The 21,193-nt window shown below is 29.9% G+C and overlaps 2 protein-coding genes across 5 annotated transcripts in view; both read left to right on the forward strand.

The window, feature by feature from the left end:
- The window catches only part of LOC145187371 (FERM domain-containing protein 3-like), a 48,032-nt gene extending 42,232 nt beyond the window's left edge, over nt 1-5,800 (forward strand). For both annotated transcript variants that reach the window (XM_090088343.1, XM_090088351.1), the window contains exon 14: nt 5,121-5,800. In XM_090088343.1, coding sequence (XP_089944469.1) covers nt 5,121-5,634 — 514 coding nt within the window. In that variant the 3' untranslated portion in view covers nt 5,635-5,800. The remainder of the gene's footprint in view (nt 1-5,120) is intronic.
- Nucleotides 5,801-6,239: 439 nt separating this feature from the next.
- LOC145187368 (uncharacterized) lies at nt 6,240-11,608 on the forward strand. Of its 3 annotated transcripts, none has more exons than XM_090088320.1 (12): nt 6,240-7,207; nt 7,296-7,357; nt 7,451-7,544; nt 7,864-7,944; nt 8,138-8,262; nt 8,344-8,659; nt 8,795-8,859; nt 9,119-9,361; nt 9,456-10,067; nt 10,590-10,746; nt 10,940-11,063; nt 11,150-11,608. In XM_090088320.1, the coding sequence occupies exons 1-12, from the start codon at nt 6,314-6,316 to the stop codon at nt 11,254-11,256; spliced, it is 2,880 nt and encodes a 959-aa protein (XP_089944446.1). In that variant the 5' UTR covers nt 6,240-6,313; the 3' UTR covers nt 11,257-11,608. The 3 variants fall into 3 exon arrangements, with proteins under 3 accessions (XP_089944446.1, XP_089944454.1, XP_089944460.1); XM_090088328.1 differs by having other exon boundaries at nt 11,171-11,608; XM_090088334.1 differs by lacking the exons at nt 9,119-9,361; nt 9,456-10,067.
- The last annotated feature ends 9,585 nt before the right edge of the window (nt 11,609-21,193 follow it).

The raw sequence follows: 21,193 nt of genomic DNA on the forward strand, positions 1-21,193 counted from the left end.
ATAGAAATTTATAGAAATAAAATTGTATACAACTTTCAGCAGATGGTTCTTGCACTTTTTTCTTGAATTTTCAAAACCTTTTGTGATTTGAAAGAATTAAGACCACATTTATTTTAAACTTTAGCAACTGATATTTTTAAAACAAATTTTAATGGGAAAACTAAAATATTAAAATTGCAATTCAAAAACACAATTAGAAAGTTTATTTATGCAACCACTGAAGTAAAATTCGTTATTACTATTTCACATTTATTTTTTTTTCATGCTTTATAACTATTACTGCATTTTGTTCTTATTTTCTTCTATATAGTAATGTTTTAATATCAAGGGTGTACGACTTGCGGATTTTAGTGTAATTCGGTCAACAGGAATTATGGGATGCCTAGTACAGCTAGATTTGTAAACAATTATACTTTTGCAGACATAACATCAGGTTTTATCTACTTAAAAAACAAATGCTTTGTTTCAACAGCGCTGATGGAGCTGAAATATAATAAATAATCCAAGCATAGTAGTATAATGATAGTTTTTTATACTATTATGTTTGTTATTTATTTTGAATTAAAAAAATGGCATTATATTTAACGTAGGTAAACGTAAGTAATAATTGTTTTTTTTTTAAATTTATTTAAAAAGAAAATACATTGCATAATTGACTTACAAGTTTGATTGAGTTATGCATTACTATTTCTGATGTGTGCATTGCAATTCTTAATGGCCCTCTACAGTATGCTAGTAGGTTTGTAACATAACTGTATAATACTAACATAAATAATTTCAATTAAGTCTCTTTCAACTAAGTGTAATAACTACTTAAGAAGAACAAGAGGCATTTTTTTAGGGTATTTTTTGTTACGTGGAGCAATGTTGTGATTGTAAAACTTGACATAATAATAAATCCATATGCAATGCATGTTCAGGATGAGGGTTATAAATCAAAGTAAATTTGCAGTCTTTCTTGATTGCTTCAATAATAGTTCCTGCTATAAATTTGCAAGCAAATATTTTCTTAATGTACATAAAAAAATAGCTTCCTAATTTGTACAGGTTTATACAAAAAAAAACTTGGTTGTAAATAATTGATTCCTCCATCACAATTCTTGATACTGATAAACTCTTCATAAGGATTACCAGAGATTTTAGAAGATTGCTGAGACAAATTGTTTCTGCATAATTGACATAAAGAAACTTTTTGGATTAGCCAACCTGCAAGATAACACAGAATTGGTTCTACTGTTTCAGTATAAATTAGTAAAACCAAACCCTGAATTTGCATTAGAGGATTTACATTACTTTTGTGCGCTAATTTTGTTTCATTGAATAGTGAGCTATTCACTATATTACTTTGATCATTAACTAGGTTAACACATGTTTCTAAAGTTATTGCAACTTTGAAATCTGATTATGAAATACAATTTGTGTTTGACTTTATTTGCTCAGTAGATAAAAGAACCATAGCATTTTGGTAAGCATAAATAAACTGTTTTGATATCGGTCTGTCATTCCAACCGCCTTTACTTCGTATTATTGAGAAAAAAAACTTTAATGCAGTCTTGATTAAAATGTGATGTGCAAATAAATTGAAAACCTTCTGCTCTCTGAATAATAATATAATGTTGTTTATGGTTGTTATTAGTCCCCAACAGCTGGAAATACCAGTCTGGTTTCTAGCTTTTTCAAAATGCCATGTTAAAATCCAATTTTTGATTTCTTCCATGTTTTTTAGTCTCTTTATCAGTTAATGCACATCTAGCTGTTTTTTCTGCAAATAACTTTCTAGGATTCATCATATCTTCAGACTGATCACTTGTGATTTTTTTACTTTTTTTTCTTGGCTGAACTAGAAACCATTCTAAAGGTGCTTATCTTTTGACAGATATTTTTTTAGGAGGATTCAGTACATTGAAGATGGTTAGGATTGCTGATGAAATTTTCCTTTTGCCTCCAATATTTGTTGTGTAATACTGTGTTGGCTCAGAATGTTCACTGCATAGAGCATATAATTTATTCAGATCTACTGAAGTTTCGTTGTCAAGAACTAGATGACGGCAATTGATAACCCACTTTTTACGTCTGAAATTAAAAGAATTATACACACACACACACACACACACACACACACACACACACACACACACAGATATATATATATATATATATATATATACAGTGTCTCAAAAAATTATCCGACCAAACATTTTTAAAAATATTTTTCCTAAAAAAAGTGCTGTATTTTCATAAATTTAGACTTTTTTGGTAAACTCAAGATTAATGAAAATAAAAGAACATGTTTTTAAATAGATTTTATTTATTTTAATGTAAAATATGAATCACAAGGTTTTCAGTCTTAAAATAAAGGAACTTAGGTCGTTTTTTTATTGTCAAAAAAATATTCGACCAAACACATTGTTTGTTTCATAACAAGTTATTATATAACAAAACAATTATTTTAATACTTTGTTGGGCCTCCCTTTGCTTGGATTACAGCTTCTAGACGTCTAGGCATTGATTCAACTAAAGATTTTGTTTCTTCTGGTTGAATCTTTTCCCAGGCTTCTTCAATTGCCACTTTGAGGGTATCTTTTTTGGAAAATGACCGATCTCCAATTTTTCGGTCTAAAATTTCCCACAAATGTTCGATGGGATTAAGGTCCGGTGATTGTGCGGGCCATTCCAAGACCTCAACATTATTTTCAGCAAACCACTCCTTGGTTTTAGTCGCACTATGCTTGGGATCGTTATCTTGCTGAAATGTAAAATCAGATCCTAGCCGAAGTTTTCGAGCAGATGACTTCAAATTTTGCCTTAATATGTTTCTGTATTGCACCTGATCCATTAAAGTATCAATAAATTGGAGTTTTCCGACACCCTTCCAAGCCATTGAACCCCATACCATCACGTTACCGCCGCCATACTTGACAGTTCCTCTTACGCAGCTTAATTTATAGGCTTCTCCGGCTTTTCTCCAAACTTTTTGGGCTCCATCAGATGACTTTAAGTTGAATTTCGATTCGTCGCTCCACAGGATCTTTTTCCAGAAACTTAACGGCATGTTTTTGAATTTCTTAGCAAACTCCAATCTTCTTTTCATGTGTTTCTTACTCAAATATGGTTTATTACGCACAAGTCGTCCTTGAAATCCCTGGTCTCGGATACGATTTCTGATTGTCTGATGGGATAATTTTATTCCATAATTCTCTTCAGCTTGCTCAGCCAGTTTTCGAGCAGAAATGAAGCGATTTTTCTTGACTTGTATAATTAAGTTTCTATCAAAACTCTTAGAAGTCTTTTTTTTGCGACCCTGCCCTTCTTTTGTGGCTGTCGTTCCGATCAAATTATACTTCTTCATTATGTCGGATACTGTATTATGAGGAATTCCAGTCTCTTGCTGCACCTGACGATAGGTTTTACCCTGATTGACTAGATCAACAGCTAAATTTCTCTGAGAAACAGTCCAGTGACGTTTACCTCCCACCATTTTACTTAAAAAAACATGAAACCTTTTTTTTATACATAATTTTTTTTTTTACTACAAAAAAACAGTTTTTTGTTATGCAATTTCATTAATTGTATAAAAATTTGCTAAAATATTTCAACAAATTTCACATAAAATTAATTAAACTTACCTAAATATCGCTTGGTCGGATAATTTTTTTACAAGCCTATTCAATACTAAGTTCCTCTTAGGACAAATAATAAACCAACTGAAGCATGAATCAAAAAATATGAACGCTAAATAACATACTATTCCCAATAGAATTAAAATGACAGACAAAAAAAGTATCGCTATTCATTGTTTTTAGTATAATTTAGAGCGTAAACATTTTTTTTTGGGAAAAACTTGTTTGGTCGGATAATTTTTTGAGACACTGTATATATATATATATATATATATATATATATATATATATATATATATATATATATATATATATATATATATATATATATACATATACATATACATATACATATACATATACATATACATTTATTACTTTAAAAAATATATTAAAACATATCAATTAATTTCAATACTAGAAGGAACATCTTAGTTGTTTTTCACTTGCAGAGCTCAGTTAACAATCCATACAACAGTTGTACAATTTTGGGCCAAAAAAGGCTCAAAAGTTGTCTACCATACAGTTATCTTATAAACTTTCTAGGATACTAAAGAGGGTAGTTAAGGATTGAAATGTACATATCAGAAACAGTTAACAGTATAAATCATTCAGCTCTCCTAATACTCCCTGAAAATTCTTAACTAACAAAAGAAATTTTAAAAAGTCGTTAGAATCAAGTCGCAACCAACCTATTTTTCTCTTTTAAAAATCGAAAAAATGACACATTTTTATCTATGTTTTTCCCTCGTTTATGCTGACAATTGACAATTAAAAATGACTAAATCAACCGATCACACAATATAAGTTTAACAACTATGGGTATTCTCTGTGGCTTTTGTTTACAATCTGGCTGTACTACACATCTCAGAAGCCTTTGCGTAACCCATTACACGATTTTAATGGAGATTATGGGGAGTCGTACACCCTTGTTTGATATCAACAGTCTTAATTTATAAAGTAATATAAAAAAATTTAGAGAATTCTGTATGAGTAGTGGTTTCTGTAAAGAATTCTGTATGAGTAGTGGTTTCTGTAGAGAATTATGTGTGAGTTTTGGTTTCTGTGGAGAATTCTGTATATTCTAATTACCATTATATATATATATATATATATATATATATATATATATATATATATATATATATATATATATATATATATATATATATATATATATATATATATATATATATATATATATATATATATAAAAAATACAATTTTATGAAAAGTAGCTTGTCTGTTTGTGTAAAATTACTAAAGTTTACTTAAAGAGTAAATGCTTTAGCTATATGAAGTGTTTAAACTGTATGTAAGTTAAGATTTCAGCACAGAAGAGAATTTTAATGTAATAAGTAAATTATATAAAAAATCCTTTAGTTTTTATATTTGTTGCTTCATAAATACTAAAGCATTAGTAGTTCACAACTTTAATTTTTTTAGTAGTTATTTTAAATATTTTTTAAAAAAAAGACAAAATTGTTATTGATTTTTTAGAAATAAAAGCTTACGTCTATCTGTGCAGCATAAACTGTCAAAAACTGTTGTTTCAAATAATCATTTGTCAGTCAATGATCTTGAAGCAATTGTCCAACCACAAATACCATCTGAAGAAACTAACAATACTGATATGAGTACCTCAATCGATTCATTAACATCTTCAACTCAGATGAATACATTGTCAGAATTCAAGACTGAAGAGTTCCCTGATACAGAGTCTGTCTGTAGCAGTCAAGATGAAAGCGATATTTCTTTCAATTCTAATAAAACTGAAGTTGTATCTGCGATTCATCAAAATAAAGTTGATTTTCAATCTGAATCAGTTGAAGCAAGTGAAGTTCTACTATCAACAATTCAGTTGAAACCTTCCTCAATTGAAAATAGTGCAGAGACTGATTATATTAAGTCACCAAAAGTCCTTGATTCATTCTGTAATCCATTATTTGTTTTGATATTAACTGGTATCATTATGATTCCTCTTGCAGTTATTCTAAATAGTATATTAAAGTAACTATTACTTGCTAACATTAGAAAAAATACTTTTGTGAAGTTTTTTTAGGTAATTCAAATTTAAGTTGAAATCTGATTTTTTATTTATTTTAAATATTGTTATGAGCATTTTTCTGATGATTATTGGCTTGCTTTTTCACTTACCATAGTAGATTTAAAAGAATCTATAATTTGAAAAATTATCTCAGTAAATATTAAGCAAGGAAATTCATGTGAACAATCTTTTCACTTTTATTTTTTGTTGCGCTTTCTTATTTGGGATTAACTTTTGGGATAACTTTTTACTTTTGAGAATTATTGTTTTCATTTGGCTGATTTGTTTAAAAAACAAGTTCATTTTGTGTGATGCGATATAATTTTTGTTACATTATTTGAATAATTATTTTATTTTTACAATTATTTTATTTTATACTATAAATAGAAATCTTCTAACATAGTCTCCTGGTTTATAACATTTATAGAAATTAGCTTTTCTTAGATTTGTAGTTTTTTTAATAGCTGAAATATTGTTGATTCATTGGACGGACAGTCTTTTGATTACTTGTTGTTGTTGTTGTTTTTTTGTTTGTTTGTTTTTTTAATTTTTAACTTTGAAGTTATGTAATGTTAATAGAATGTTATAATCTTTTTTTTAACTCTTTGTTTAGACTGTAGGGACAGTAGACTACAAGAAAACTAATATGCATCCATGGTTTAAAGTTTTAGTAGCACATATATCATCTGTGCTTGAAATTAATACAAGCATTTATCAAGATTCTTTGATGCTTTTACAATTAATTTGTGACAAATACAATATTGCTTCAGTTAATTTAGTTTGTGAATTGCTCTCCAAATACTTATTCATTGACATTCAGACAATAAAACAATCAAAAAATCAGTTAAGCAGTTTTTTTAGCATTAATAAGTCAGAAATCCATGATGAGAATGATATTTCAGATAAAAAAGACAATTTTAAAGATTTCTATATACTTGTGTGCAAAATTTCACCTGACCCTTCAAGTAGAAGTGGAAATATAGTTGTTCAAGATAAAACTGGAAAACTAAGCTGTGTATATCCCAAAGCCAGTTTTTCTTCAATAAATTCACTAGGCATAGTTTTAGAGTGGAACTACATAATTGATCAAAAACAATCTTTGTATGAAATCAAAAATCTAAACACTAAGATATCATGTTATGTAGAAATAAAAGCTATGTTTTTTTTAAAGTCAAATAAACCTAAAAATATAGAAGATGGAAAGCTGAATATATCTTTAAATGGTGTTCTTATAAGAAAAAGTTGCTTAAGTAAAATTAATGGCGGTGTGCCATTCTTTATAGTTATGTTAAAATCGCTTGTTGACTCACAGATCTTAACAGTTGTAGTTCAGGGGAAAGTATTTGCTCATTGGTATTGGTGTTTAAGGATCAATTGCATGTACAATATAAATGGACTCCAATTAGGAATAGTAAACAAAGTGGAGCAAAAACATAACATTTTCTTGACAAGTGAATCAGCATTTTGTAGACAATTGAAAGTCCCACAGCATTACAAGGAAATGTGCATTAAAACTTCAAGTGGAATGATCAATTATCAAGTACTTCAAGAGCAATGTTTTTTTTGTTTTTTTGCGTTATAAAATGTTTTTAATCTGAAGTAATAATATCAGAACATAAAACTTTTAGGGTGTCATTACTAGCACTGGTTATGCTGAATTTGGAATTCTTGAGCTTGATGGGAAAATAAAGTAAAAATCTTTTGCTTTGTAGTTTTATGTTATTTATAATTTAAATGAAAAAAATGATGATGATTATGATGATGATGATTTTTTTATTTTTAGATTAATTGCTTGTTTGACAACATTCTCACAGTTCGGAAGAGGTTTACGTGAGGGTGCAGAAGTTTTTGTTCATAATGCTCATTTATTGATTTATGTTAGTGTGAATTGTTCTGTTTTTCAGAAAATATTTAAAGTCTTTTGAACAGTTTTATAAATAAAGTTCTAAGCAAAAGAGAACTATTAACTATCTTCCAGTGCTGGAAGTATACTTATAGGTTTATGTTAAAAAAGCTAAGGAATTAAAATATATTCTTGTTATGCAAGTGTAAGTATTTTAAAGCTGTTGCTAGTTATATTCCACAAGTAATTACAAACAAACACTATCACAGATATTTCCAAATCAACATTTTATTTGCACACATATATCTTAAAATGCCTCTACTATGAAAGATATTTAAAGTTTTATTCTTTAGGGATCAAAGAAAATACTGTGCTGCTGTTCTACTAGTGAAATAAAAGTTGTCAATTTATCTTCTATGCAATCTTCATACAATGTGTGTACTTCAGTCTTTTAGTCTTTCAATAACAATTGTTTTTCTCTTTTAGTTTTATTTTCTCTAAATATATTGATTGTGAGCAAACAAACCTATTACCATTATTGACTATGAATGTAAAGTTTTATGACATTTTTGACTAAGCATTTAGCATGCTGAGTTTTTAAAATACTCTTTGGTCTTTTAAAACTAGGTTGTGTTTCCTCAATTGCATCCAATAGCTTCACAGTTACGGTTTTATTCAATCGAATATTATATTGCAATGGTGAAGTTCCTTAAAAAGCTTTTTTCCACAGCTTATCAAACATTAGTTTTGACGTAAGTTTGACTTTTTTAAAATGAAAAGTGTTGTGAGTTTTTTAATTTCTTAAATAATGATCAGTTTCTTCTACTTTTTAGATTAAAAGAAAAACCAGGAAAGCTTTTATCACTGTTAAAGTGGGTGTTTACACACGATGAGAGCATCTTAAGACCATCAGTTTTTGCAGAATTTCTTAATATGCCACATTCCTGCATTTACACTAATAAGAGTAGTTTTGTTAGTAAAATTGCAATTAAGTTAAACACATTAAAAGAATTCAGAAATCTGGTTACTATAATAACTGAATCAAATAACAAGAATCTGCAAAGCGGAAGCATTTCTAAGGTTTTTTCATTTCATCACTGCTCTGATGGGTGGAGTTATGCAAAGATAAATTCCTCTCAGCTTTCTATTGTAAGATTGATTTTTTAAGAGCTGTTTTTTTTTTTGTTAGTTGAAGATTGCTTGTTTTTTGTTTAAGGATAACTTCTAGAATATCTAAATTTTTTTTAGTTAAAATATTTTAAGGTGTGTAAACTGATAATTTAGATTTTATGTGGATTGTTTTCTAATAATACAATAGTTGATTCTACATCTCATATTCATTTGGTTTGGTGAGTTTTCATTTCATTCTTATTTTACCTTTTTATATCAAATCTTTAAATTTCGAGTACTTTACTTTCATTTTTTGAATCAAATGTTTTAATGCATAATTTTGAAAAAAGATTAAATTTTGAAATATAAAGATTATTAGTTTTAAATATTTTCTGTTTATTGTGCAGCTTAAATTCATAGTATGATGATTTATGAACATTTTTTTGGTTGAATTTTTTTATAAAATTTAACATTATTTTAATAAATATTATTTAATAGTACAGGGCAAGATATCTCACATTTAAATGGTCATGGAATCATTGTTAACAAATATGAACTTATCATTGAGAAGTATTGCTATAAAGAGTTTCAAATTTCTTCTGGAAAATATTTTAACAGAGTATATACTCGCATGTACCTTGTTATATCTTCTTTGGATGATATATTTTCTGTGAACAATATTGCTTCAATAACCAGCATTAAGTTGCATCCAAAAAAGAAATTGAAGTTGAACGAAGAAAAGTATACTTTTCTCTCTCTCTCTCTCTCTTACACACACACACACACGCTGCAGGTTTGTAGAAGGTTTTGAGCTTTATTCTTGTTTCTTTTTCAGCTGTCTATTTGGCACTATATTTTGGCGATCTTTTAAGCGATCTAAGAAGTTTTTGTTTGACACAGAACTGCACTCAAGAAATAAAATCTATGTGCCTGGACTTGGTCGACAATCTGAGGATTTCCTATCAGAATCTCTTCAAAGCCTTTATCCATATTGTACCTCTTTTCTTATAGTCAGTTTGTATGTTCACCAGACAAAGAAAATCACTCCAATATATTTTGACTCAAATAAACTTTTTTACCCTCTTGGAATGCTTCCTGGGGGATTAGTAAAATTCTTCGGTCTACAACTAGTAAAGTCTGATCGTTCTACATTCTTTAAGTTCAATTCAACTTCTCGATTTAAAATGATAAAACTTCCTTTTTTGTATGAAGACTTCAATAGCCTTATAGAAAGTTTTAATATTATGCAGAACGAAAGAATAAACCTTATTGCCCTGGTCCTAGATAAAGCAAGCGGCAAAAACAGTGTGTTTTTAATAGTGGCTAGGGTAACTTTCATTCAATCAATAAAAATGAGTTGGAAATGTTCCCTATGTAAAAATGTATTAATTCATAATATTTGTAGTAATGAGTGTAAAGGAGAAAAGAAATTTTTGGTTTATGTAAGGTAGGAACACTGTTTTTTTAATTGTCTTTTTCTCAACAAATTCTTTTTCTCATTTCACATTGATATATTTTTTTTATGTTGTTCATACCATGAAAAATGGCATGTAATATGGGTTAATTATTTTACTAAAAAAAAGTTTCTAAAACAAATTATGCAAAGCCAGGGTGTTTTAAGAAGTATTTCACCAAAAAACAAAAGTTAGCAGAGCAGAATCCTAATTTATACAAGATAATAAAACTTGTGAAACTTAATCAAAACTACGCAAAAAAGAGTAATCTGCAAGTTTTTATGTATCAGAATATTGATTTTACAACTATATTAGGTATGTGAGTTGCATGAACTCTGTAAGAGTAATACCCTAGTTTAATGTTTAATTGTTGTGCTTTTACTCGTGTATTTAGTATTATTCAAAAGTATGGTTATACACTAAATGATGATTTTTCAATGAATATTTTGCGTTAGTTAAGTAAACCAAGTGTGTAACCCAAAAAATGGTTTTAGTTTTGACAACTTTTAAAACAGGGCATTAGTAGATGATGGCACAGCTGAATGCGTTTTAGATTTTGATCAAGAAGTAGCAAAAGTTTTGTTAAATATTTCTGACAATGAATATGATAATTTGAAATCTAAGAGCTACCATTATGGTGTATTGGAATACTATCGTGGAAGCAAAGTAAAGGTATACTTATTACAACGATAATAATTCGCGTTTTGCAGTTCCTTGTCTCGCAGTTCGTTATTCCGCACAACCTTTGAATTATATATTTACACTTTGTAGTATTAAAAAATAGAAATAGAAATAATTTATCGGTAGCTTTTTTTAATCTTACATTATTTAAAGAAAAAACTTTTTTTGATGGACTTTTTTTAAGAATCAATCACACTGTTACACAAAGTCAATTGAATGTCAACGTATTTTGCAGAGAGTTTCTCAACATACTGAGCCTTACAACCTTCGCGAGTTTCTTTGTAAACAATACAAAAAGGAAAATCAAAGTAATAAATTTTCTTCGCTTTTTTTTTTTTTTTTCCTTCTTCACATTAAAAGAAATGACAAAATCTTTTTTTTTTTTTTCTACTAGATATGTTATTGTCTACTTTAGTATCAGAAAATGTGGAGTATCAAACCATTTGTCATGCTAAAGTCTTTCTGCAATGTTTGGCATTTAGACCCATCAACTATCACTAACTTCATAAGATAAATATCAAAAGAAATTACATGGTATATGAATTTATTCAGTGCAGTTTCGAAATAATACTAGCGATCTACTTTATTAGTGATGTTACTTATTAAGTAAATGGCTGAGACGTAAAAGTTTCTTAAAAGAGTAATTAGCGCGATGATAATTCACGAGCGACATCAAAATTGATTATATACAAGGATTTTTAGTCTTTCATCGCGAATCAGCAGTTCATCTTTTTGTAAAAACGTAACCAGAAAATTTATTTAAAATATTATATTTTTTCTCACGTATTGTAGTTCTTTTTGGAGAAGCTATGCCAGTTTGTTGTTTTAGTAAATATTACAAAATATTTGAAAATTTCTAGTTGACTTCCGCAAGCAGTTGATCTGGTAATTGAATCATGATCTGCTAAAATCACATGTCGCATTCTTTGACTGTTTTATCTTATTGCAAAAAATGTTTCTAATGTACGTTATCTATGATATTCTGTAAAAATCAGACATGTAACGTTGCACAGTGGGCCAGTAGGTGGACAAAATGGGAAAAGTTTTAGTTGGCTAATCTTCAAAACTTATTTAATTTTAATATCTATCTATATTAGGAGAAATTTATTGATAATTTATTTATATTAAATCTCTTAGTTACCAGGACTCTAAGCATTTGAATATTGAAATTTAAAAAAATTGTAAAAAAGTAATTAATGGTGACATCAACGTTGTTATATTTCGTTTAAATCTACATTTTTGAAACAAAAAATAGTACATGTTATTCTAGAGTATTTAAAGATAAGAAAAACCAATGTGTGAAATAAATTTGTCATAGAATGTTATCTCAGTTATACTTTGAAAATCACATTAAAAAAAAAGAAATTCCTTAAGAAATTTATTTTTTGCCGCACTTTAACTAATAATTATTACAATTTGCATCATAAATAAAATCTATGATGCTTCAATCGAGTTTTAATTGATTGCTCGTCCCCTTAAATCCCCGTTCAGATTTTATGTTTTAACTTGGTTTCTATGGTACTAAGTTTTGCATAGCAACAACTCATTTTTACATTAAAGTTGTTTTAACAGTATTTTACTTGCGCTAAGTGCACAATATTGGGGGTATGTATTAAAATGAGATTCACAATTCTTATGAGGTTAATTTTTTTTTATTACTATGGATACCTTCCTTTGCATAGCATAGCAACAACATATTTTCGGTAGTTGTTAGTATTTTAATTACTTTTAATTTTAATTACTAACAATAATTAGTAGTCCAGGCGGCATATACATAGGGCAAAATAATTGTCCGTACATTAATGAAAAATAAGGTTTTTTGAAAAAAGCTCTAAAACTTTAAATGATAGAAAAAAAAAAAATTAAACCAATAGATAGCGCACAAGAAAACAAATAAAAACGATACACCATCTTTAATTTTCTCCCAACAATTTTAATTATAATTAACTTATATAAAAGTTTTAAAAATTTTAAAACCAAAAAATTGTCCGTACATTTGATTTAAAAGGTAAAATTTTGTTTATAAATGATTTTTATATTAATATCTTGTGCTTTTAGGTTAAATAATACTATAATAAATAAAAATAAACCTTTTCTTAACTACGTGGCTATGATGGAAGGAAAAAGAAAAGAATATAGTATTGACTTACGTAAACGAGTAATTTTTGATAGGGAAAATGGATTATCAATTAGAAAAGTTGCAAAAATGTTGAAAATACCACCAAGCTCTGTTCAATATATATGGGAAAAGTATTTTTAAAAAAAAAATCAGTGGCAAATAATGGTGTACGAGGCAGAAAAAGAACAATAACGCCAAGAGTTGACAGGTGCATAGTTGAGAAAATTGAGCAGAATAGAAGAAAAAATGCAGTAGAAGTATCAAAAGAGCTGGAAAATGAATTGAATATTAAATTATCGCCACAAACAATTAGGAACAGACTGCATGAAGCCAATATTTTTGCACGGACGCCTCGGAGAAAACCATTCATCAGCATAGTGAACAAGAGAAAACGGTTGCAGTGGGCAAAGGAACATGTTCTGAAGGATGATACATTCTGGAATATGATTATTTGGTCAGACGAGAGTAAATTTAATTTATATGGAGCTGAGGGTGGTGCAAAAGTTTATGGAAGAGTCGGAGAAGAATATAATGTGAAGTGTTTGAAGGCAACATTTAAATTTTGTGGTGGAAATGTTATGGTTTGGGGCTGCATGAGTGCGTCTGGTGTTGGCAAAATTGAATTTATTGATGAGAAAATGGATCAACACTTATATAGATCCATATTAGAACGGAATTTGGTGGCTTCGGCAGGAAAATTAGGACTTGGAACGGAATTTATATTCCAACATGACAACGATCAAAAGCACAAAGCTGGATCTGTAACCAGATATCTTGCTGCAAATGGCATTAACGTGTTGGATTGGGTTGCACAATCGCCCGATTTGAACCCTATAGAACATTTATGGTCGGTGGTGGAAAAAAGAATGAAAGATCGAGCTCCAAAGAATAAAAACGAGCTCAAAGAATTGGTTTTAGATGTTTGGTCATCAATTAATCAAGAAATTACGTCTAAACTCGTCTCATCAATGAAAAATCGTTGTAGAGCAGTTATTGAAGCTGATGGTGGTCCAACAAGATATTAACTTAATTTTAACTAATTTTAATTTAAAAATTAACATAGTGTACGGACAATTTTTTTGTTTAAACTCTTAACTCTTTTCAAATAAACTTATGTAACTTTTCATATATTAATATATTTTTAACTAATACACTTAAAATTACTTCAATATTATAATATTTCTTTAAAAACTCTTAATTACAACTATCTATATACTTTTAAATGTTGTTTTGATCAAATATAGATACTTTTCATTAATGTACGGACAATTATTTTGCCCACTGTATATTATAACATTGAACTTTTAAATACAAAATACTTGTTACAATAATTATTTAGATATGGTTTTATTAAACTTAGACATTCATAAATTTCTCCAAAGAAACAATCTTAGTATTTCAAAACAAAATATTACTGAAGATATATTGAAATTTATTAAGCCAAAATTTGCTGATTTTAAAGGCGTTGATTTTAGCATGCTGTTCAATGATTTGTTTACTTGTATAAAAAAAAGTGGAAATCTGCAAACTACTATACTGTCAAAAATGTTGAAAAGAAGTTTGTGAACTGGCTTAATAAATATTTAATTGTCAGAAAAAAAGACATTGAACCAGTTGCTTTTGATAATAGTTCTAATAAAACTAAAAAACGGCGTGTATCTTGTTTAATTGAATCTAAACAATAACAACAGATTCCTCTCTAAATAAAAAATTTAGAGAGGAATCTATTGTTGTTGCTGCCAAGAACGTTTTAAATATTTCAAATACAGATAAAGCAACTAAATATTTAGTAGACGAAGCACTGGCTTTAATAATTAATGCAAGTCTGACAAAAGCTTCCTATCAATTGATTAGAAGCGGAGCCTTGGAGAAAGAATATAACATCTACTCCTCTTACAATGATGTCAGGGATGCAAAATTGAAATGTTATCCTGCAAACATAACAGTAGAGGACTATTCAGCTTCAGTTTCTTTAAAAGATTTAAAGATTCATACTTTGCAAAGAATCTGTGCAGTTCACGAACCTGTGCTAAGGCACTTGATATTGAACAACAAAGCAATAAAAACAATGACACTAACGTGTAAGGCTGGTTTTGATGGTGCTACTGGCCAAAGCATTTATAAACAAGTTTTATCAGAACTTGACATTAACAGTGATTTAAAGCATGAAGAACTATTATTTATTACTTGGCCCCATTGGATTTGACTGGATTTAACAACAGCAATGAAAAGGTGCCTATCTGGAGAAATCAAAAGTCGTCCTCCACAGCCTGTTGTAGACCCATAAGATTTAAAAAATGGAATACAAAATGGAATCCAAGGAATCTGTGATTGAAGAAGATCAGTACATTAAAAGTGAGATAGAAAGCTTGGGTATGATTTTATTAGAGGTTTGCGGATCTTCTATTGAAGTGAATTGTAACTTACAATGATTGATGGGAAGGTTCAAACAATATTATCTGAAAAAAATAACTTATACCAACGCTGTTCAGTGTGTGGTGTCTCTCCAAAAAATATGAATAGTTTTGATATCCTTAATATAGATTATACTAACAGAGAGTTCAAATATGGTCTTTCCAGTCTTCATGCATGGATTCGATTTTTTGAGATGGTATTGCACATTGCATATAAAAAAGAAACAAGAAGCAACATCTAAAGAACACAAAGAAAAGGTATCTGTAGCTGAACAGAAGATTCAGACTGGTTTTATGAACAAAATGGGACTTGTAGTTGATTTCCCAAAAAATGGTGGTTCTGGAACAAGCAATGATGGCAACACCTCAAGGCTTGATTTTGAAGCATATGAACAAACAGCTGAAATTTTGGGTATTGATCAAAACCTTATATTCAGACTTTACATTATCTTGGTAACGCTCTCTTCAGGATATGAAATAGACTGCTTAAAGTTCAAGGATTGTTGTTTTGACACTTTTAGACTATATGTGTCCCTTTATCCATGGTATTACATGGCTCAATCAGTTCACAAAGTATTGATACATGGGCATGACATAATTAAAAGCCTTACATTACCCATCGGACTTATGTCAGAGGAAGCTTAAGAGGCTAGAAATAAAGACTTCAAATATTATCGCGAAAATTTCAACCGAACCATCCAGAAGAGCAACAAATACTAATCTTACCAATAGACTCCTAGTTTCCAGTGATCCTTTTATTTCATCACTGCGTAAATCAACATCACACCAAACAAATCATAAAGCATTTCCTTCAGATGTTTTACAAATACTTCAAACAATATTATTGTTTTATAATTTTTTGATGTAATTTAAAATTGGCAAAGTTTTCTTGCACTTTCTTTTGCTTTTATTATTCCTAAAATATTATTTACCTAAATACTCAATTGTTATTCAATATTAGGTGGGTCAAAAATCCGATAAAATATTTAAATACCAATTTACCACTTTATAACTAAGGAAATAATCCAGTAACTAAGCAATATAAGTATCCATAGCAACTAAATATAAAAATCTCATATTGGTACTCATACCAAATTTAGTGAATATAGTACTTATAAAATATCTGCAGATAACAAAAATAGGTTGTTGCTAAGTAAAATAAGGTATCCATAGCAACAAAATAAAAAAATATTACCTTCATAAAAAGCGCAGACATCATATTAGTACTCATACTAATTTTAGTGTATACAGCTCTAATATAAAATTAGTTACGAATTCTGTCCAGTAAAAGTGAATTCTGGTCCACTGTGCGTTGTACCTTATGTTATTAATAAATACGTAATTTTTACGTGGTCTGTAAAAATAACTCAAATGTTTCACGTGTTGTTTTTACAGACCACTTGCGGATTTATTTCACATATTGTAGGTAGGGTAAGGACTATTGTAATTGTAATGAAAACAATAACAGTAACAATAATTATTGTTATTGTATTAACTTGGCTTAGAAACAATAACAATACTTGTGATTTAAAGCTATTGTAATTCTGTAATACAATAACAATAAATATTGTATTGCAATTCATCTTTATAAAACAATAACAATGTATTGTAATGACCCTCTACAATAACAATAAAAATTGTATTGTAATTCGTCTTTGTAATACAATAACAATATATTGTTATTGTAATAAAAAAAATTATTTTATTGCCAAAATTTAATAAATGTTTTAATAGTCCAGTTGCCGACTATAAACCCTTGTACCCTTGAAATAGGGTACAACTAATATTTAATGATTGATTCTATTTTACTGAAACATAATGGGAGGGGGAAGGGGTGCCAGAATGGTATATTGGGCAACTTTAAATATTGAAAATCAAAGTTAACGGGATCAAAAAAAGGAAACCACCATTTTTCTGCAAATGAAAGGGATTCGGGAGACCTAAGACAGCGATTCAACATTAAATACGTCCTGAGAAAGGTAAAATAGATAATAAAAATGAAGTGAATAGTTTTCTTTAAGTTTAAAAATTACAGAATATTTTACAATAATAGACCGGGTGAATAAAAATGAGCAATTGTTTTTACTCAGTAATTGGTCAGCTTTACGTGAATAAAAATTTCAGCAGTTTTCCTCATATTTTTATTCGCGTAAAGGTAAGCAATTTACTCAGTAATTGCTCAATTTTACGTGAATAAAAACTTAAGAAAAGTTGTTGAAGTTTTTATTCACGTAAAGCTGACCAATTACTGAATAAAAGCAATTGCTCATTTTTATTCACCCGGCCCAATAAACTACAGAATGCTCGTCAAATTGCCCACAAATGCAAAGTCCAGTTATTTTCGCGTTCGGCGTGTGTAAATATTCCCAGTGGGTACGGAACGTAAAAAAGACACCTTTTAAATTCTTTTGAACGATTTGGACGTGTTTTCAACGTTCAAAAGACGTCTTCTTTAGGTCCCGTGCCTACTGGGTTAACACAATGAAAACTGGCTTTGTTAAACAGTCGATGCAATGTTTTGATGCTCTACTATTACTTGCTGTTTTTTTCAGATGAATCTTTAAAGAATCAAAATCACTTATGTCTTTAGAGAATAAAAGTGAAATTAGTTCTTCCACGATCATACGTAATACTCTAATACTGTGTGGAAACGTCTTTCCAGCCAACATAGCTCCAACACCTGCAATCGCAATTTTCAATACACCTTCCAGAACATGACATTAATGTACAAACGCAATCAACAATTGTTGGATGTTTTTCAACTGTTTTAGCTACTAGCTTTTCCTGAAAAACTGAGAACCACCATAGCATTACCAACAGAGTCAAAAAAATCAAAAATTAAATTTCTGCGGCTTTTTGTCTGCAAACAAAATAAATAAATTAAAAACTCTTTTTATTTGGTACGGATTAATTATCAAAAGAACATTTGCGAACGTATGCCTTACGTAATAAAACCAATAAAATACCACAATGAGCGGAAACTAAAAACCTTATTGCTACGAAATTATCCTGAATAGGTAATTTAAAATTCGGGAAATTTCTAATAAAACTATTTATAAGTAAAGTCTTGTATTGTAAAGAGAGTATACCATAACTTATATAGAATTTCATTAATTATATTAGTTGTAATTTATATAATATATTATTAAATAAAATCCTCTTAAATTTTTTGTGGTTCATTCTCGGGTACAACCGATTTTACCCGATTCAAAAAATATTTTATGTTGAACTGCTTAAATCTAAAATTATATTTTAACTTTATTTTTAGACAGCCTAATTCTTTTCAGACGACTAGTACAAATTAGGTTTTTTATTGTTTTATAACCCAGAGTAATTTTTTTAAATAGGCTCGAAGCAGTAATTAAAATTGTTTTGTTCATCTTTAAGTTATATTATAAGATTGTAAAACAGGGATCCTAAAGTAGAATAAGTAATACTTGCTATAAAGTTGGTATTGTTACTTTTTAAGCTTGTAAACGATTTCTTTTAAATTTGCAGAAACTAGACTCCCACCTGGTCGCAAAAGGCAAAAACTCTGAAGGAATAACTTTAAAGATGTTGAACCGACTTCAAAAAATGTTTCACAAGTCAAATGCAAGTTATGTCCAGATGTCGTCTCTAACAGAATCGCTAGATCAAATGCTTCTGCAACTGGCATGAAGTCACAACTCAAGCGCAAACATAAACTGTGTATAATGAAGTTTTGCGGCAGGAGGAAGAAATAAAGTCTCAACAAACCACTTCTGGAGAAAAACTTGAGTTTTTGGCATCAATAGGAGGTAATCATTTTTTATGGAACTCCCATCGATTCAACAAATGTTTCAAGCAATTTGTCCACAGGTATATTAGAGTTCTATTCCAGTATTTATGCTAGTAACTACCCGAGTAAAGTAAGCTTCAAATGCCAGGCGTTATTGTGATTCAAAATATTTTAAATTATTTTTAGTACACACTTTGTTCTGCAAGGATCTACGCTCAGTATAAACTTCCCATTGTATATGAGGCTGCCAAAAAAGCTGTGAAAGACATCGTCTTTTCCGAGATCAAAATGGTTATGCGCATTGGTTTCACCACTGATGGATGGTCCTCTCCAGCATGTGACAAGTATAATTCCATCACAGTCCATTACATCAATAACAACTACCAAATACGGAGATTATTGTGGTGTTGTGAGCCAACTGATGTTCCACAGACTGCTGAAAACTTACAAAAAATCTTCTCGGAGTAAGTACTTAATGCAATGATTTTGGGCAAAATTTGAATGGTATTGGTTATATCAGTAAAAAATATTTTATTTTATTATTTGATTTCTTTCAAGTAAATTATAATTAACTAAAAAATTGGGAGACTTTACTGTATTAGTAGATTTTCTGTCAAATTCCAATTAAAAAAAGTTGTTTGGCAACTTTTGATGTTTATCACTTTTATATAGACTTTGGTATTTACAATGCAGTGGCATAGCGAGGGTCATTAGCGCCCGTGGCCAAAATAGCAAAAAAGGGCCTTTTTATAACAAAAAACAAATTTTTTTCAGAAAAAAACTTTTTATAAAAAGACGAGCATTTTTTTTGGCGCCTCTTTAATCGTTTGCGCTCTGAGGAAAAGGCCCTTTACCCCCGTTTCGCTATGCTACTGCACCTATGTGCCTCTAACATTTTTTTGTTTAATTATTTTTACAATATTATGATTTTATTCTTCTAGTTTAACTCAGGATTTACAAAGTCAATTGCCCAATGGTTGTGAAATTTTTCTCACTCATGATGCTGCTGCCGCCAATGTGAAGGCTTTTTCAAAAAACTCATCTTCAGTCTCATCAGTTTCCTGTGTCAACCATCGGTTAAATCTGGTCTGCTTGGCTGGACTTAAAGCCAGTCCTTGGTTCGAAAAAGCAAAAGCGTTTTCCTCTTTGCTTCGAAACTCACCCAAGATTGCAGGCCAAATCGAGGCCATTGCAGCGCACTTGAAACAAAAAAATTTGTTTAAAGGACCACTCCATAAAATTCAAAGCTTTGTCAAGACACGCTGGAATAGTATGTTTTTTTGCTTGAAGTCACTTTTAGATGCGAAGCCTATTCTTCTGTACATACAAAGAAAAGGAAAGAAAAATGAATTCCCTGACAAGCAGAATACCTGGTGGAAAGAAATTCCTGATGAATCCATTTTTGAAATCTGGCAGAAAGTTTTGCCCTTGATGAAAAGGCTTAATGACGCAATCAACACCTTGTCTGTTGAAGACAAGCCATCAATTCATGAAGTCATTCCCGAAGTGTTCAACTTGCACAAAATCTTCTCTGACAGCATGACAGAAGAAAACACAGAAGATGTGAAAAACTACTGTGCAGCTGTTTTGTCCAAGCTTGAAGAAAAGTTTAAGAACCATGGCTGCGATGAGAAAGCTTTTGCTGAAGCCAACTTAGATCACGCTACCGTGGTGTGGCTCTACATCGATTCTCCCCGGCATTATTCGAAAAGGTCAAACGAGAAATTATTAATGAGCATTCTTCCTACGAAGAATGGACCTCTGCAACACGCCCAGAGGTTTTTGAGGAGTTTTCCCGTGAAAACGACCCCCTTTATGAAGCCTGCAGAGATGAAGAAAAAGCAACAGACCCAATGGTTGGAGCTGAAGAGAAACCTCTTATTTTAATGGAGTGGGAAGCTTTTTCAAAAGTCAAAGTGCCAAAAAATACTGATGTCCTTTGCTGGTGGAAACAAAATGAATTTCGATTTCCACTTTTATTTACAGCTGCTCGTGCTGTGCTCTCCGTCCTAGCATCTTCTGCAGCATCAGAACGAGTTTTCTCAGAGGCAGGAAATATTGTAACTCCACTACGAAGTTGTTTGGATCCAACTAATGTGGCTCGTCTGGTGTATATACATCACAACAGCAGCAAATTCATAATTC

This window comes from Hydra viridissima, unplaced genomic scaffold (assembly GCF_058129835.1).
Source record: "Hydra viridissima isolate aposymbiotic clone 2 unplaced genomic scaffold, HvirCarnegie_v1 scaffold_1, whole genome shotgun sequence".
Lineage (NCBI taxonomy): Eukaryota > Metazoa > Cnidaria > Hydrozoa > Anthoathecata > Hydridae > Hydra > Hydra viridissima.

Bases quoted from the DNA above. Each gene is read 5' to 3' on its own strand.
- LOC145187368 (XM_090088320.1), top strand. From the start codon at position 6,314: ATGCATCCATGGTTTAAAGTTTTAGTAGCACATATATCATCTGTGCTT. The intron at 7,208-7,295 runs GTACTTCAAGAG...TAAAACTTTTAG, and splicing joins GTGGAATGATCAATTATCAA to GGTGTCATTACTAGCACTGG. The intron at 7,545-7,863 runs GTTAGTGTGAAT...TTTATTCTTTAG, and splicing joins ATGCTCATTTATTGATTTAT to GGATCAAAGAAAATACTGTG.